The sequence below is a fragment of the Terrapene carolina genome, unplaced genomic scaffold (assembly GCF_002925995.2).
Source record: "Terrapene carolina triunguis isolate 2854851 unplaced genomic scaffold, T_m_triunguis-2.0 Scaffold17, whole genome shotgun sequence".
NCBI classification, from domain to species: Eukaryota; Metazoa; Chordata; order Testudines; family Emydidae; genus Terrapene; species Terrapene triunguis.
The window spans coordinates 2,830,539-2,849,467 of NW_020664368.1; the positions used below are offsets into that span (position 1 = coordinate 2,830,539).

At 41.7% G+C, this 18,929-nt stretch overlaps 1 protein-coding gene across 1 annotated transcript; it reads left to right on the forward strand.

Moving 5' to 3' along the window:
• The first annotated feature begins 7,820 nt into the window (after positions 1–7,820).
• On the forward strand, positions 7,821–17,814 carry LOC112103527 (coiled-coil domain-containing protein 122). Its single transcript, XM_024195358.1, has 4 exons — positions 7,821–7,934; positions 11,792–12,190; positions 15,601–15,717; positions 17,665–17,814. Exons 1-4 carry the CDS (start codon positions 7,821–7,823, stop codon positions 17,812–17,814), a joined length of 780 nt encoding a protein of 259 aa, XP_024051126.1.
• The last annotated feature ends 1,115 nt before the right edge of the window (positions 17,815–18,929 follow it).

An 18,929-nucleotide genomic window follows, 5' to 3' on the forward strand; every position in this document is an offset into this window, starting at 1 on the left:
GTCCCAAAAGTCCAACAACCCCCAAAGTCTCTGTCCCTGGTCAGTGCAGCCCCAGAGTAAAAGGGGGGGGGCACGCAGGGTGTTAAGGGGCACCTTACGTGATCCGAGGCTGGCCAGCCGTCTGTTTCCCCGTGGGGGTTCCGCCGCAGCCTTTACCACGAGCCAGTCCACTTTCCTGCCATCCCACGAACTGCTCCGCTCTACAAGCTGCTCCGCTCCGCTCACCGACCTGTGAGCCGTTCCAGCCGTCCCCGCAAACAGCTCTGCTCGCCGTTCCTTGGGCCACTCCAACTGGCCCCGCAAGGCTCCACGCCGCTCGCTGCTCCTCCAGTCGTCCCCACAAATTGCTCCGCCAGCTGCTGAGCAGTATAGCTTCAGGCTCCCCCACTAGTTAACACAGCCTCAGTGATCTCAGCTCTTAATAACATCAGCTCTTTTGTGATTTCAGCTCTTAGCGATTTCAGCTAGTAGGGGAGACCCAGTGCTGGTGAACCATTGGCCCAAAGTGAATTCAGCTCAGCAGCCTGTAACTAGACTCCTAAGGGAATCAAAGTTCGCTCTGATATTCAACAGTGGAGAGAGGAGGCGGTGCAATTGGTGTTTCAAACCCTCAGAGGGGGCCCATACCATCAGGTACACATACCTGTCCCCATCCTCTCTCAATTCACTGGGTTTTGTAACCCATGCCCCTTGTCAAGCAAGTGCTACTTAGGTAATGGTGAAGGACTCACTCAGTCCTTCTATCATACAACAGTTCCACTGGCCTTGATTCACAGAATCAGGGTAACAAAACTTTATTCTTCCTGCCCCAATAATAGAGAAACTGGGGATCCCACACCAGCCAAAGTAACCACTTTCAGTTGCTGTGTTCCATGCCAGGCGAGTGGGTGTGCCTATGCAAACAAGATCAGCTCCTGGAGTTCTTTTCCACACTCGCCATAATTCACCACCAGATGTCAGGGTAGAGCTCATCCTGACTCTGCTTACATCCAGATAATGATACCATCAGTTAAATTGAGTAGGATAAAAATTGTAGGGATATAAACCTTCACATTTGAGGGTTGCAATGACAAAAGCATGACCTTTTCCATTTTTTGCATTGCAAAAAAATCATCTTTCTTATTACTGGAAATGTGAAAGCCAATTAATAAGAAATTTAACATTAGAAATGGATACACCTTCATGTTAGAAAACGGAAACAAAAACATTCCCCTAAACCCACATTTTACACAAGTTTCTAGAAAATCAGGGTGAGAGTCTGTGCTGTCCCTCTATGTATGTCTTAACTGCAGAGTTAACTTGTGCTCTTACTCAGATGGTGCTCCTAATCCCACTTCCATCCACACAGAAAACCCCCTCTCACAAGTTTAGTGGTGCTTTAAACCTCGGCTAGCTGGCACAGCTTGGGGTTTAGGCCAGGGCCCAGGTGCTGCTTTCACTCTGGTGAGGTCTACACTACCCGCCTGAATCGGCGGGTAGAAATTGACCTCTCGGGGATCGAATTATCGCGTCTCGTCGGGACGCAACAATCGATCCCTGAATCGACGCTCTTACTCCACCAGCAGAGGTGGGAGTAAGCGCCATCAACGGGAAGCCGCGGAGGTCGATTTTGCCACCGTCCTTACAGCGGGGTAAGTCGGCTGTGATACGTCGAATTCAGCTACTCTATTCGCGTAGCTGAATTTGCGTATCTTAAATCGACCCCCCCCCCCGTAGTGAGGACGTAGCCTCAGACAGGTAACTTGCCCTCTTTACAGTGAGGATGCAGGCTAGGAGATGTAGCACAAAACTTACAGCCCATGGGGTGGGGTAGCAGGTGGGGGTGAGCTAAGGTGGTTTTAATACACCTTTATGCCCAGCTGAGCCTGGGGTGTTTTGGGGGTTGGAGAAGCCCATTGGGTAACTTAGAAAGCCCTGGCCTAACTTTTCTAAGGGTATGGCTACACTTTGAGCTGAAAATGTAATGTCCAGCTTAAGGAAACATGCCCTCACTAGCTCTGATCGAACTAGAGTACTAAAATTAGACTGTAAAGGAGCAGGGGCTACCCACCCTGAGTACAATCCCATCCAAGATACTCGTGCATACCTGGGGTGGCTAGCCCCTTCTGCTGCTGCAGCTACCCTTCTGTTTTTAGTGTGCAAGCTCTGATTGAGCTTCCGCTGATCTGTCTCCTTAAGATGGAATTTACACGTCCAGCTCAAAGTGCAGACGTATCTTAAATTACAGCAGTCTCTTAAGGCACAGGTCACTGCGCAGTGCTGGTGAGATGAGAGGGAGACAATTGTACCATGGTCCTGAGCTCAACACATCTGCGTAAATAGAGTGAAAAGGGAGAGGGTGGGGCCCCAGTGAACAAGATGTACTGGGCCCCACATGTCTCCTGATGGGCCTGACTGCACAGCCAGGAATCTCAGCCCCACCCCTAAATTAGGGCTTGCAGAGGAGTCCTGTAGCTGTTCATATCTTTCTGCCTTGATAAGTTGCTTACTCCCTTTATTTTGTCCTTTCTTCCCCACCCCCGCAATCCCTTTTGTTTTAATTCTTACACAACCCTTTTCGTAATTTGCAAACACTTCTTTTATTTGGTTTTCCCTTCCACTTTCCTTCCTTGTTTGCCAGCACATCCAGACATGCCACCTCTTGCAAATTTATCACGAGAGACGCGCTAAGTAAAATTAAGCCCCACCCACTCATGATCTCGCGATAGAACTCTCAAATGTCAGGATATTCCCCCCAAATTCTGACATTTGAGAGTTCGATCATGAGTGAGGCTTAATTTTACTTAAAAATTGCTGTAAGCCTCGGGCGGCTGGGGCTCCCCACTGTCAGCTGGGGAAGTGGGAGAGGAGACTTTACAGCAGCCCCCCAGGCCTGGGGAGAGTGAAGAACCCTAAGAGGAGCAGAGATGAGGCTGGGAGGGTTGAATTATGGCCTGGGGCAGGGATCGGCAACCTTTGGCACGTGGCCCACCAGGGTAAGCACCCTGGCGGGTCAGGCCGGTTTGTTTACCTGCCACATCCGCAGGTTCGGCCGATCGCGGCTCCCACTGGCTGCGGTTCGCCGTCCCAGGCCAATAGGGGCTCTGGAAGCAGCGTGGGCCGAGGGATGTGCTGGCCGCTGCTTCCCGCCCCCCCCCCCCCCCCCCCCCCCCCCCCAGGTAAACAAACTGGCCTGGCCTGCCAGGGTGCTTACCCTGACGAGCTGCGTGTCAAAGGTTGCCAATCCCTGGCCTGGGGGTTTCCTGAGGGGGCTGAAGTGAGGAAGGTGGGGACTGATGGGTGGAGGGGCTCTATTGATGGTCGGTTCTGAGCAGATGGGGTGAGTTCTGGGAGGGTAAACTGAGGGCAGTGGGGGTCGACAGTGTAGGGGGATTGAACTGATGGGATGGTGATGATGGGGGCTGGGGGACTGAACTGATGGGGGTCTGGAGGACAGGATTAATTGCTGGGCAGAAGACGGGCAGATGTGGGGGTGAGAGCACCTGCAGCAGGGGCCAGAATGACCTTATCCGGTACATGTGGAAGAGTGGGCAACACTAATTGTCACATGCACACACCCTGGGGACGGGCCAGGTGTTTTTTTTGTATTTCCCCCCCCCCCCCCAAAATCAAGAGACTGGCCTAAAAAACACAATATCATCTTTTTTTAAAATGTTATTTTTTGGGGGGCCAATCCCAAGATTTTGGAGGTCCGACTCACAATGTTTGATCTCTTGAAGTTGGCAATACTGCACTTCCCCTTTACCTCCTTGTCTCCCTGCTGGCTCTCTCCTGCTTAGACACTCCCTTCATTCTTCTCTCTCATTTTGCCCCTCTTTAGAGATGCTCCCTAGCCATGGCAGGGGCGGGCCACCACAGGTTTCCTGCCCTGAGGGAGCAGGCAGCAGCAGGCCCTGCTCTGGGGCTGTGTGACACTGAGGGGGGGCCCGCAGCAGTTTCCTTTGCTTCCCCCTCACCCCAAGGTACACAGGGGTTGGTTGTGGCACTGCAGGTGACCCCCCCACACACACACACGCTCCCTTTTCTTTGTTTGCGGGTTTATTTTTAATGCCAAAACATCTAGCCCCCTCCCCACTGCCTGGTGGAATGGGGGGGGGGGACACACCCATTGGCTCTAATTCGTACACCACACCCTGGTTTCCTGGCACACTCCTCCCCTCAGAGGGGCTCTCACAAAACCTTTCTCCAGGGCCATCAGAGCCAGCGCTAGGCATAAACAGACTGAGCAATTGCCTAGGGCCCCAAGCAGCTCAAGAGGGCCCCCTATTAATTATTAGTTTGTGTGTGTGTGTGGGGGGGGAGATATTCCTGCTTAGGGCCCTCTGTGGGTGAGCACTGCCTCTGAGGGCAATACTAACTGATGCTAGCCACTTACTGGATGACTTCTATATTAGAATTAATCCTGAGTCAAATCCCATGGGCAGCCCCTGGCTGTAAAAGGCCCAAAACACACATGTCACATCTCCACTGCACATAGCCGCCAGGGAGCAAAGGCCACACAGAGGGAATGTGACTCCCGCACACTATGGAGCAGATCTGTTTAACCTCAGGTTTTCGTCAGGGGAATTTCTCAGGGCTGCAGAACAGCCAACCCTAAGGATTAAATTTTATTTTTTTTTTTAAATCATGAATCAGGCCTCAAAAAATTAAAAGATTGGCTTAAATATCATGAGCTTTTCTTTCAAAAATAATAAATGTGGGGGTCTTTTTATTTGCCTTCTGATTCTTGAGGCTTTAAGGTTTTTGTTTTCTCTGCAAGCACCAGGGCCAGAAACTTACTCTTTAAAAAAATGACAACTGAGATTCTGACAATAATATTACTTCAGAAGCTTGAGCTTTAAGCAAAACACAACATATCATCGTGACTCATAATACCATCCCGTGTGGTAATATTAGGACTGCTCCCATAATCTCAAGACTATTTATTTATGCCACAGATACGTCGTCCACAGAAATTGCAGCTGCCAAAGTAATGTTGAATAGAATAGAGGGTGAATTAAGAGTGTAGACAGGCCCACTAGTATTCAGTTTCACCTAAAGAAGCGGGCATAGTTGTTTTCCTGATTTAAAATAAATTGAAATGTATTTGATCATTATCCCTGTCCCTCCCTTATCTCAAAATGGTATAGAGAAATCATCTGAAAGGAAAATCTCTACATTTTCCTATTGTGGACAAAAATGCTGGAAAACGGAGTACTCCGCAGGGGCTCTCCTAATTGAGCTATGGCTACATTGTCCGTACACAGCAGGTCTCCACGAGGCCAGAACTGTATGGGGAAAAGCAGCTGCTCATGTCCAATACTCCCCACAGACCCAGTTCATGGCTAAATTATGTGCTGGTGACTGCAGTTTAGTACTGAAGATATCCTTGATATGTGCCCCTTTCGTGCACATTTTTTCCAGAGCATTTAGCATTTAGCCAGTTTACTTGACTGTACAGTGATTTTCTGTATTTAATTAACCTTTATTTGAAGTAATACAAACAATATCAATAGGCTTCAGGTAAATGGTTGTAAATAAAGTCAATCTGACAAACACATTGTGTTCTCTATTATTGTTTCACTACTGTGTCTTTTTTTCAGTTTTTCCTGTTTTTTGTTTTACCTGAAGAAGGGATAAAGGGGTAAATAAGCAATAAAATTAGGCCTGTCGCTTCATCACAGTTAACTTGCGTGATTGACTCAACAAATTAATCGTGATTAATCGCAGTTTTAATCACACAGTTAAACAATAGAATACCAACTGAAATTTATTAAATATGTTGGATGTTTTTCTACATTTTAAAATATATCGATTTCAATTACAACACAGAATACAAAGTGCACAAGTGTACAGTGCTCACTTTATATTATTTTTATTATAAATATTTGCACTATAAAAATGATAAACAAATAATAATTTTGAATTCACCGCATTGCACTACAAGTACTGTAGTGCAATCTCTTTATCGTGAAAGCACACCTTACAAATGTAGATTTTTTTTGTTACATAACTGCATTCAAAAACAAAACAATGTAAAACTTTAGCGCCTACAAGTCCACTCAGTCCTACTTCTTGTACAGCCAATTGCTAAGAAAAATAAGTTTGTTTACATTTACGGGAGATAATGCTGCCCGCTTCTTATTTACAATGGCACCTGAAAGTGAGAACAGACGTTCACATGGCACTTTTGTAGCCAGCAATACAAGGTATTTATGTTCTGGATATGCTAAACATGCATATGCCTCTTCATGCTTTGGCCGCCATTGCAAAGGACATGCTTCCATGTTGATGACGCTCGTTAAAAAATAATGTGTTAATTAAATTTGTGACTAAACTCCTTGGGGGAGAATTGTATGTCTCCTACTCTGTGTTTTACCCACATTCTGCCATATATTTCACGTTATAGCAGTCTCGGATGATGACCTAGCATGTTGTTCCTTTTAAGAACACTTTCACTGCAGATTTGATAAAACACAAAGAAGGTACCAATGTGACATTTCTAAAGATAATTTCTAAAGATAGCTACAGAACTTGACCCAAATTTTAAGAATCTGAAGTGCCTTCCAAAATCTGATTGGGACGGGGTGTGGAGCATGCTGTTAGAAGTCTTAAAAGAGCAACACTCCAATGCAGAAACTGAAGAACCCAAACCACCAAAAAAAAATCAACCTTCTGGTGGTGGCATCTGACTCAGATGATGAAAATGAACATGCATTGATCTGCACTGCTTTGGATCGTTATCGAGCAGAACCCATCATCAGCATGGACACACGTCCTCTGGAAGGGTGGTTGAAGCATGAAGGGACATATGAATCTTTAGCACAGCTGGCATATAAATATCTTGCAATCCTGGCTACAACAGTGCCATGAGAATGCCTGTTCTCACTTTCAGGTGACACTGTAAACAAGAAGCGGGCAGCATTATCTCCTGCAAATGTAAACAAACTTGTTTGTCTTAGCGATTGGCTGAACGAGAAGTAGGACTGAGTGGACTTGTAGGCACTGAAGTTTTAAATTGTATTATTTTTGAATGCAGTTATTTTTTGTGCATAATTCTACATTTATAAGTTCAACTTTCATGATAAAAAAATTGCACTATAGTACTTGTATTAAGTGAATTGAAAAATACTATTTCCCTTATTTCTACAGTGCAAATATTTAAAATAAAAATAAATATAAAGAGAGCACTGTACACTTTGTTTTGTGTTGTAATTGAAATAAATATATTTGAAAATGTGGAAAACATCCACAAATACTTATATAAATGGTATTCTATTATTGTTTAACAGCGTGATTAATCACACGATTAATTTTTTTAATCGCGCGATTAATCACGATTAATTTTTTTAATCTCTTGACAGCCCTAAATATAATAGGACTTTATGATTAAATTGCATCAATCATATATTGCTGTTGCAATGTTAGAATTACATTAGAACTGTAAGCAAACAATATGGGAACAGATCCTCAGCACACGTTGCAACCATATGCAGCTATGACTGTTCATACCAGATGAGGATCTGCCCCATGAACCAGCAGGAAGAACATTTATAACACTCAACAAAGGAAAAAATTTAGTTTTACAGAAGAAACACAGCAGTATAGATTTTGAATCCTCTATCATCATTTCCTTTGAGTTTCAGACCATTAATTATGTTTCCTTGATGATCAAAAATGGGCCACGAGGAATAATTTATTGATCTGGGTTCTTATATGAAGAGTAAGTCCAAGAATATTTTGTCCTTTGTCTTTATCAACTGTTTAACATGAGAATCAAACTAGACTATGTGAAAACAATATTATTCTGTGTTCTTACAATACTACCCTTTTGTCTAGAAATGGCTAAGCAAAATTCTCCATCATTAATTGAAGTTGTAAAACAAGTAGCAGAACAGCAACATTCACAAGCATCCGAAATAGAAAAAAGCAAAATAGTTCTTTCTCAGTTACAGGTAAGATCTAATTTAGAATGTTGGATTTACAATGTAGTACAATAGACAAGGAAGTATTACTCTGAATAAGGGAAGCTGATATTTCTCTATTTTTCTGGGGTATCTTAATTCAAAGTTAAGGCAGTTAGTCCATTCTTAAAAACAATGAGGAGTCCGGTGGCACCTTAAAGATTAACAGATTTATTTGGCCATAAGCTTTTGTGGGTAAAAAACCCACTTCTTCAGTCTCCATGCAAGTTTCCAAGTTTCACACTCAATGGCAAGTCATCCGTACTGCTGAAATCAGTAAGGAGAATCACCACTGAGCGATGGGCTCCTGCCGTCTTTTTTTAGGTGCACAAGTTAGAGGCTCCTTTATTACCTTATCAATCCTCTATCTACCTTAGTAGCTCCCCTGCACCTTCCCCAATTTGGGAGCTCTAAAGTTGCACAGGAGAGGAGTCCCCTTTGGATCTTCTAAGGAACCAAGAATGTAGGGCACGTTAATAGTATTATGGACTGTATTTTGGAAGGATTAGAAATGGATTTAAGGGTCATGAGGACAACCAGCTAAACACTAACTCACCTTGTAATGCATATGCTAAGAGAGCAAATATGATTCTTAGAAGTATAGGCAGGGGAATATCAAGTGAGTTCCATCCTTGAGGGGGCCATTTAGGGATCTGGGGCAAAAATCTGTCTGGGGATTGGTCCTGCTTTGAGCAGGGGGTTGGACTGGATGACCTCCTGAGGTTCCTTCCAACCCTGATATTCTATGATTCTTTAGACCTTCTGGGGCACATGGCAGAGGGATTCATTTCTGCAGACAATTTTTATGGCTCACCAGAGGGAACCTGGGTCTGGCATACCTTTAAAGCTTTTATCACCTGCAGGAGAGGTGCCTCTTCCTGCAGACTTCCTAAGGGGCATGCAGCAGAATATTGAGATATTGTTGCAGCAAATAGTTCTAGATTATAATATTTACACAGGTTATATGCAACTTTTGGGAAGCCCACAGAGCTTCAAAGTCCTGGACAATTACACTCATTCATTTTCTTTTAGTTTCTTAATTTTTTTAACCTAGAACATTCCATACAAAAGCTAGCATTAATGTTAAGGTTGAATAGTTATGTACTCAAAAGTCAGGAAACACCAAAATTAAGATTGTATGTACATCTCTAACTCTACTTCCTTATGTGTATTTCACAGAAAACACATAAAACAGTCGTTTCTTCTCCAAAATTCAAGATCTTTGCCATTAGGACCTTTCACTTGTCGATCCTAGATGGCTGGTAGATCAGAGATGATGCCAGTTCTACTGAAAGTTTCTCTCTTGTAATCTAAGATTTGAAAAAAGTTCTATATAAACAATATAGGGTCATTCTCCTTAGTCCTGTCAAGGAATTCAGCTTCATAGCTGATGTCCCTCTTCATACCGTTATCCAGGTCCTCCATGTAACAGTCCTGCCTAACAGCATGCCTGCATTCTAAATTGAACATGTTTATGATAGTGTTCATGATTAGCTCTTCAATTTCTGGACATGTTGTTAAGTTAATTCTTTTTGGTTTAGCTTGTCAGCTGTTTACTTTAGAGACTTCAGTACTGTAAGTGGAGTCAGTAACTTTACAGCAACGTGACTTAATTTAGACCATTAGTGCTTGTAGCCACATAGATATCCCTCCAGCATTTTCACTAGTCAGTGTGCCTTTGAGTAGGTATGCACTCTCCTGCTGATACCATCAGAGTAAACAGAGATGGAAAAGACATACAGTAGTAGGTTATTTTGCCAATCACTACCATTTCATTATTGTTCCTTATTTTATATTGTCAAATGCTGAGTCCAGTCTAGTTTTATTCATAGATATTAAGACCAGAAGGCACCATTATCATCAGCTAGGATAATTTACTTAACAAAGGCCATAGAATTTCATCAACTGATTCCCACATCAAGCCCATAAATCTGGCTGAGCTACAGCTTGATTTAAAGTGATAGAAAATCCACCAGCGCCCTGGATAAGATGTTCCAATGGATAATTACCCTCACTGTTAAATATTTCCGAATTACTTCTAGTCTGAATTTGTCTAGTTTCAGCTTCCAGCCATCGGATCTCATTATGCCTTTGCCTGCTAAATTAAAGAGCCCTCTATTGTCAGAAATCTTCTCCCCATGTAGGTACTTACAGACCTTAATCAAATCACCTCTTAACCTTCTCTTGAATTAACCAAACAGATCTCACTTCTTTAGACTCTCAGTGTAAGGCAGATTTTCCAGACCTTGAATCATTCTCATAGATCTTTTCTGAACCCTTTACTATTTTTCAACATCCTTTTAAAAATGTGGACACCAGAACTGGACACAGTATTCCAGTAATAGTCTCTCTAATGTTGCGTATGGTGTTAATACCATGCTCCTACTTGATATTCCCCTGCATATACTTCTAAGAATCATATTTGCTCTCTTAGCATCTGCATTGCAAGGTGAGTCAGTGTTTAGTTGGTTGTCCTCATGACCCTTAAATCCATTTCTGAGCCTTCCAAAATACAGCCCATAGTCCTATTAATGTGCCCTACATTCTTGGTTCCTAAATGTATGACCATGCATTTAGCTATATTAAAACATTTTGATCGAGTAAGCCCAGCTTACCACAAAATTGAGATCTCTCTGTAGAGATCTCTCTATAGAAATCTGTTTTTATCATCATTTACCTCTCCACCAATTATTGTGTCATCAACAAACTTTACCAGTGATGATTTTATATTTTCTTCCAGATTACTGATAAAGAGATTGAATAGCATTGGGCCCAGAGCAGATCCCTGTTGTATCTCATTAGAGATGAGCCATTGGATGACAATTCACCATTTAAAACTACTTTTTAGATGAATCACTTAGCCAGTTTTTGATCAATTTAATATGTGATTTTGTATATTGCTATTTTTTTCCTCGGAATGTCAGGTGGTACTAAGTCAAATACCTTCTAAAAGTCCTGGAGATCACAAGATTTAGGCTTATCTAGACTAGGAAAAAGTGGTTGATGCTAGGAAGATGTGAGTTAACATAAGTTGACAGGAACTAAGGACCATCACTACCTCCCACTGCAAGTGAAAGGCATACTTCCTTGACCTAAAATAAACACATAGCAGCCCATACATTTTTACAAAACTCCATACCTAAACCAAAAAAAACACACACAAAAACTTTACACTGCACATGCAATTCTCCCCCTCGGGAGAACATGAGAAAGAGAGAACAAACTACACCTGACAGATGTTATTCATGTCACTTAATGTATTATTGGAAGGCCCTCAGATATTATGGTGATGAGAGCAGTGTAAGAATCTAGATCGAATTGAGTTAGCTAAACCCAATTAACTCAGCCACTTTTCCTAATATAGATGCAGAGTGACACCTTTACCTTGCTTTTAGTCTGTTGTCTCCTGATTTTACCCCGCATCTGCAATAGGAAAAGCAGTCGACTTTAGTTTGGCCTAAACTCCTAGTTTAGATAAAACATTAGGGAGACTGATACGGTTAGGGTCTCTGACACATCCCACTATACATCATCTGAATATGAGGAAACTGAACCCATTTGAAAGATAACAAATTTCATGTACACTTATCTTTAAGACCAATCCGATAAAGCTTCAGATATTATCACCTATCATGTCTCTTGGTGATGATTTTAGGAAATGGAACTCTGGTGATCTCTTCGATTCAAACTATTTTTAAGTTGCATAGATTTCTTTATTGTGTGTTCTGTATTAAATGAAAAGAACGAATTCTGTTAACTAAATGTAGATGATATTGTTTCAATAGCTTGCTGCTATACTCCCAAACATTGGCTTTCCACTGATAGGAGAATATTACAATATTTTACAGGCTGAGCTTCAAGAACTTGAAAAACAAATGGAGTCTGCTTTATTAGAAACAAAGGCAGCAGAAAGGCAAATTTATCAGCAAGATGATGACATAGAAACTACAAAATATCACTGTGAAAGTCTGGAGTCCCAAGTCAGATCCCTATATGCTGAAAAGATAAAGCTGAAACTTGACACGGAAGCAGCACAAGAAGAATTTGAGATGATGCTTGCAAGAAATGGTGCATATCATGAGAAAATAATGGCTCATAAAGAGCGTTATTGGGAAGCAGAAAGCAAAATGCCAGTTATGCTCGAACTTGCTAAAAAACAAGACATGGTTAAAGAGCTAAAGACAAAGAAAGAAGAATTAATGAATGACCTCCAGAATCCTGAAGGACAAGTTATAAAACAAGTGCAGGTCAGATGTTTCTGTTTCTAAATACCTTTCCTATTGTGTACAAAAATATTTTACAATTTTAAATAATAATCTGGTCTAGCTTTGCAGTGCTTGCTATGGTGTGTGGAAATGTGTAATATCTGGGTTCATTGCCCAAGCTAGATAGAGTAAATGGTGATCTTAGTTTATAGTAAAAATGGTACCAGCCACTATTCTTGATGTTTGATTCCAAAAGCTAAGTTCACCTGATATAATAACATTAACTTGGCTGTGAAAAAACTACAGTGCTGTCAGCTAAAATGCATCAGTTGCCTCCACTGTTATTTGTAGGATACTGCAAGGTCTTGGATAAACCTACATATACACTTTTCAGAATACACACTGTATATCCCTGTAAATGTTACTACATTACTACTGTCAGCGAACAGCACAGTGTTTAGTTGGTAACAAATTGTACTTGAGCTATGTGAGAACAGAAGGTGAAGGGGTGAGAAAAGATGACAGAAGAAGGGAGAAGGAGAAAAAACATCAATTTTGATATGTATAATCTCCAGCAATTGTGTGTGTGTGTGTGTGTGTGTGTGTGTGTGTGTGTAATTTTAATGCTTTATTACATTTGTAAAAGTTAAAGCAGTCTGAGCTGAAAAAATGTACAGCTATAGAGGAAAACTAAGTAACTTCATATTTGAAATTGTCTTAGAATCACAGAGTCTAATTCTGATGTAATTTACACTGGCATAAATCAGAAGTAACTTCACTGGAGAATGGAGTTACACTACTATAACAGTAATGTGAGATTAGATTAAACCTACAGCTCTCAGACTGAAAAAAACAAATTATCATAATAAACCAAGTCTTGCAACAAGATTAATGGACAAAATTAAGACTTGTCATAGGAAGGTTATGTCTCATACTGACTACAATGGGGTTGCACTTGCTTATGTAAGGGCTAAGTTTGTTCAGGGTTTAGTGTCTCTTTCTTACATAAATGGCATTGAACTTTTACAATTGTTCAAATATGCCATAATCTGTACGCCCCCCCCCAAGATCTATAGTGGCAAAAGTGTATATTACATAGGTGATCAAGTGATTATATGCACTATAGCAGGGGTTGGCAACCTCTGGCACGCTGCTCGCCAGGGTAAGCACCCTGGTGGGCCGGGCCAGTTTGTTTACCTGCTGCGTCGGCAGGTTCGGCCGATCGTGGCTCCCACTGGCCACGGTTCGCCGTCCCAGGCCAATGGGGGTGGCGGGAAGCCGCGGCCAGCACATCCTTTGCTCGCGCCGCTTCCTGAAGCCCCCATTGGCCTGGGACAGCGAACCGCAGTGAACCTTAGAATTTAAGGTTTATGTAAATGTATATATACATCTATATTCACATCTGGTGCTATAAAGAGGAACATGGAAGATATGCTGTCTGTTTGCTGCCTGTATACCCTATTAATTGTTCTGCTTTCATTCTGTCGCTTGTGATTGCATATACTTTAAATTCCATGTGGCTTTTCTACAATAAAAAGCCTATGTAGAATGAAGGTTTTATCTTGTTGTAATCCCCTCTTTCTTCTCTGAGAATGAACTCTGTATAGAAACCAGTTTTTTTTATTAGAAATCATTTAGTTATGTAGGCGACATTGCTATTTGAGCATTATCATAGAAAATTACAATAAATGAGAAATGATTTATTACATGTAAATCCATTTACAAATGTGACCCTTCTACCAGGTGGAGTCGGCAGCAACAAGGGCCAGGTTCACTATTTAGGGGTTTATCTTAACGCTATAAAACAGAACTGGCTTGAACCCCCACCCAGTAATCTGGGAAAATTGAACACCACCTCCAGGCGCCTTTAAGAGGCAATACGTCCGCAGTCTCAAGCACTGAATCTATGTATAACAAACAAGAACTTTTATTAAAAGGGAAAAGGAGCCAAGCATTAGTTTGGGAAAACACCACAACCATATTCAAAAGCAGGTGATCATGTGATCATCCCACCCCAGAGTACACTGGGCAGTGTCCTTCGCCCCAGGTTCTCACCTGACAGTGTGAAAGTCCCACAAACAAGTGTTCCTTTAACAAGCCACTCCTCTCTCCCTCCACTGCACCCCACTCGCAGTTGCTGTCCTTTTTCAGCAAAGACCTAGAGCCATAGCCACTGCAATTGGCTCACAGCTGTCGCCGTTCGCTCTGTATCCCTGCCCGCTGCCGTCACTGCACTGCCGTTCGCTCTACCCCCATTGGCCGCTACACCATCGCTTTCTCTGCTGCCACCTGTAGCTCTGCTGTAACCTCTGAGACACTATGTCTTGAGGTCCCACCACCTAACCCAGCTCTCAGTGATTTCAGTAATTCATGGGGAATCTCACAGCTACTGCAGGCTGTTTTGCTGAAATGCTGCCCCACAGCAGGTCTAAGAGCAGGTCTACACTTAAAATGCAGCATGGGCACAACTGTGCCACTGTAGTGTAGACCTGGCCTAAGGATTAGCATTTAGAACTGGTTTTCAGAGACTTCAGCTGTAGCAATCGCTTAAAAAATCAAAAGACTCTCAACTGAATTTAATCAGCTCTGTCTTTAAAAAGTGGGGAGGGGAGTGTCAAATAGCATCTAAGACACTTAGAAAGAACCCACGCCACCAGTAAGAACAACTGTCCCCACTCCCTCTCCCCTTTCATTGAGATTTGGCATCTCTATCCGCTGCTTAGCAAGTGCAGTTCAGTTGAGGGTGACTCCCTCAATCAGCACGTGCTAAGCACAGTTCTGCTGTCCGTTACAATAAGGATAACATTTCTTTACCCCTGCACTCAATGCTAAAGTGATTTGTAACCCAACACCAGCCAAAACTGATCACTTTGGCAACACAGTTTGTCTGCTGAACACCGAGGCAGAGTAGGTGTGTTCATATAAATACAGTGGGGTCCTCAAGTCTTTTTCCCCCAGCTCATCACTAGATGTCAGGGGAGAGCTCATTCCCTGCTTACACTTTGATAAACAGAATAGCCATAATTCCATTAGCATTAGATTTCACATGGGAGGAGAATGTAGTTCACATATTATGCACATTATTCCCCATGACTGAATTTTTAAAGTTGACTATTAGTCTTGTATATATGCACACTTCTAAATACTTTTGCAATCGTGTGCTAGATAAATTCAAATTGTTGCATCCCTGTAGCTGTAGTCATGTCCCTGAGCAATATTACTATGTAGTTTTTGTAACTATATCAATACATATGATTTGCTAGGTAGGCAGGAAGTATATTTAAGTCAAACTTTTAAATTGTTGAACTTATTTCTTTAGCTAAAGTCAATGCTTATGCAAACAGATTGTTAAAATGACATTACAGAAGGTAAACCATTTGTGCTAGAGTTATCTTTGTTTTACAAATGAGGTTTGGGGTTTTTTTGTTTTTCATTCCCACTTGTATCTTCAGGAAGAAATTACACATTTAATAGAGGAAGTTACTATGGTAAAAGAGTCTATCAATGAAAAGAAAAAATTGCTTGAAGAAGAGAAAAAAGTGCATGCTAAACTTAGAAAAGAGATTGAGGTAAGGTTTAGAGTTATTTGACTAGAATATAATTACAGTCATATGACAGAATAGACAAATTGTAGCTGAAGTTGTAAAATATTTTACTAAACAGGTTGCTACATATCCAAGCATATACATTAACCAATGATAACACCATTAGACTCAAATCCTGAAGAATATTTAATATTGGTAGAACTCATCTAACCTTGAGAGCTGATATTTGAATTTTTGAGAGCAAGGGAAACATTTTAGTCATCAGCATTTTCCTCCGCAACGTTCTAGGAAGGAATTCAGCCATGAGATCTTAGAATAATGTCGATCACTTCTCTTTTGCCTTCTTCTGAAAGTGAATGAAGAGATTGCTGAACTTGTAACACTTGCTGTTTCTAGAAGTTGCTCTTTATAGGTGTCAAGTTTAAGATGTTTGGGGAAAGGAGGTAATATTGGGAATTTTAAAAAAGAGTCTGCAATGGGATAGTATGCACAATTTACCTAAAACAGTTTACTACTTGTTTCTGTCTTGACTGTTCATTGCTTGCCCTATGGTACCTGATATCTAACCAATGGAAGAATCAATTGCACCAAGAAAATGGCCTTCCTGAGCACCTTCAAAATTTGAGCTGGTTGTAAAGTAGAGAGAGCACGACTACTCGTAATTTGCTATCTGCCCAGACAGTATTATTAATCGTTATGAAGTTATCTGTTTAAATAGTTGAGTGATATTCAAAAGTACATCTGAGAGGTGTTGAGCCTCAGACTTTCATATCCTTTGTCTCATTAGGCAAATTAAATGCCATAAAATGTAATGATCTGATTCAAAGCCTGATAATATAAAGGTTTTGAACAGATTTGAGACTAGCTCAATAGAGCACTACAATATGGAAGGGAGAGAGGGGAATTTTTTCAGATTACAAGGAACAGGAGAAAATTCTTAAACTGAAAACTAAAACACAACCATTTTAAGACCCTAGGTCAACTCTCTGTTCTTCGGCATCTGAAAACAGACTTTATTATCATGACAAAATCCGTCTGAGAAAGATAGAGAAGAAGTTTTAGGTCATCTGAAAGCACTTTGTAAAACATTAGGTTATCAGAATAAATGTAATTAATGCCCTTTATATTCCAGTCAGTTAATATTTAATTTATGACTGTTGTGGGCTGAAGATTAACTCTGATCCTGGGGTTACTTTCCATTTTCTTTAAGTTATTTGGACTGTGAGCTCTGTAGGTCTCAGAGGAAAGGGGAATCTGAAAAAAAACCACCCTAAAACACAAAGCACGCACACACACACACACACACACACACACACACACATCCCCTTTGAGGGTATCCTTTTTTGTTAAAAGTCGAGAAAGTTCCACAAGGCAAATGCCTTGGTCTATGAGGTGTTTGGATGGAGAACTCCTAGGCCAAAGTCAGCAAAGCATTTGGTTGGTTGTATAATATGAATATTGGAGACTATAAAGAGATCATCTAACTCAGGCGTACCCAAACTTCATTGCACCATGAGCCCCTTCTGACAACAAAGTTACTACAGCCCAAGCCCTGGTGCCCAGGGTGGGGTGGAGAGGGGGCCACAGCCTGAGCCCTGTCCCCCCAGGTGGTGCTGGAACTAGGCTTCAGCTTTAGCGCTGCGTCCCTGCATATCTAATGCTGGGCCTGGCGGCCTCATTAAAATAGGGCCATGACCCACTTTGGGGTCCTGACCCACAGTTTGAGACCCGCTGATCTAACTTATTTCTCTAGTAACCTAAGTTACAGTCAAATCCAGTTTTTGAGGAATTAAAAAGTATCTTCACCCTCTACTCTTTGTATCGTCTATAGTCTTTTCTGTACAAATCAACATTTGCCAGAGCAGTGCAGTTTTCCTGACCGTAGACCCTGCCAGCTACATTAGTCTGAATCTTTGTGTTTCATTTGTTACCTGCAAACAGCCCTCAGATGTATTTATTCTATTTTATTAGGTACAGAATAAAAGAAGTGATGCTATTCTAAAACGTTTGCATTGTCAACTGAACAAACTCCAGTCGAACAGAAGACAGTGGCACTGGAACATTCAACAGATGGAAAAAAAGGCAGCTGAACTAAGAAAGTGTCTTGGAGTAACAGAGTGATATATAGTACAGTACAACACAATGCTCAGCAATTTATAACATATGTCATCCTTTATATATAACAGGTGGTTGTTGGAAAAAATCCCTTGAACCTTGGACTAAGGATGAGTGATTTTTTTCCCCCTCCTGCTCTGTGCCCTAGAATACTTTGTGTTCTGTGCCAACTTTAATGGCCTAAAGCAATGTTCTCTTTTGTTCATGGGGCCAGTGACTTCTCAGGAAGGAATTTATTACAATTCCCAGACTGCCTTCAAAAGCATCTACCAACATTTGCAAATCCCTTAAGACGATATACATTTGGAAAGTTCCTTTTCGTTTGGTTGGATTTTTTTTTTTTGATCAAGTTCTGCATTGTTTTTCACTCTGGGAAATTCATCTGAGGTGGATAATTGCATTTAATGAGATACAGAAGCTTCAGATCTTTCATGCACAACTCCAATCAGTGCAGTGTACTAAGTAACTCTGAGCTCTCTGATAGTATTTTGCCATGTGGAAGAGTCAGCTGTACAAGATACTATAGCATTCCTGCTCTCCATGTGCCAGGATTCCCCTCGCCCTAGCACAAGTGTGTGGGAGAGAAAGAAGACATACATAGTCTGTCCTCCTTGCTTACCATGAAAGGGCCAGGGACAATCACAGTTTAAGGATTGCGCCTCCTAAAACACAATCGCTCCCAGAGCTCCCGGTAAGGCTGTGCAGGACTACACTACCACTTATTCAGAGCTGTCGCTAAGTGCCACAGTCTAACTCTATGGAGGCTAAAGCATGGGTAAAATTAATTCTAGTAAATAAAGATCACTTAATAGAGACCAGTTTTGTTTGAAACACGCAGATGTATGTTTTCTGCGGTTGGGTGATGCAAGGAATGTAAAGAGTAAAATGGCAGTTTAGAATAACATGATGCTGCAAATTCCTCCATCCTTCTGAACCAGTTCCTATGTTAGGGCCTGAGACTATTCCTATTGGTACCAATAAGAAAACTCTTCTTGAATTCAGATGGACTAGGATCAGACCCTTGTGGCGTGCTGTTGATCTATGTCACAATGAAAGAAGAGGGAGACAACATGGTATGATGGCCTTTTCCCTGGCAAACAAACAAACAAACAAAGAAACCC

Bases quoted from the DNA above. Each gene is read 5' to 3' on its own strand.
- LOC112103527 (XM_024195358.1), top strand. From the start codon at position 7,821: ATGGCTAAGCAAAATTCTCCATCATTAATTGAAGTTGTAAAACAAGTA. The intron at 7,935-11,791 runs GTAAGATCTAAT...AATATTTTACAG, and splicing joins TAGTTCTTTCTCAGTTACAG to GCTGAGCTTCAAGAACTTGA. The intron at 15,718-17,664 runs GTAAGGTTTAGA...CTATTTTATTAG, and splicing joins AACTTAGAAAAGAGATTGAG to GTACAGAATAAAAGAAGTGA.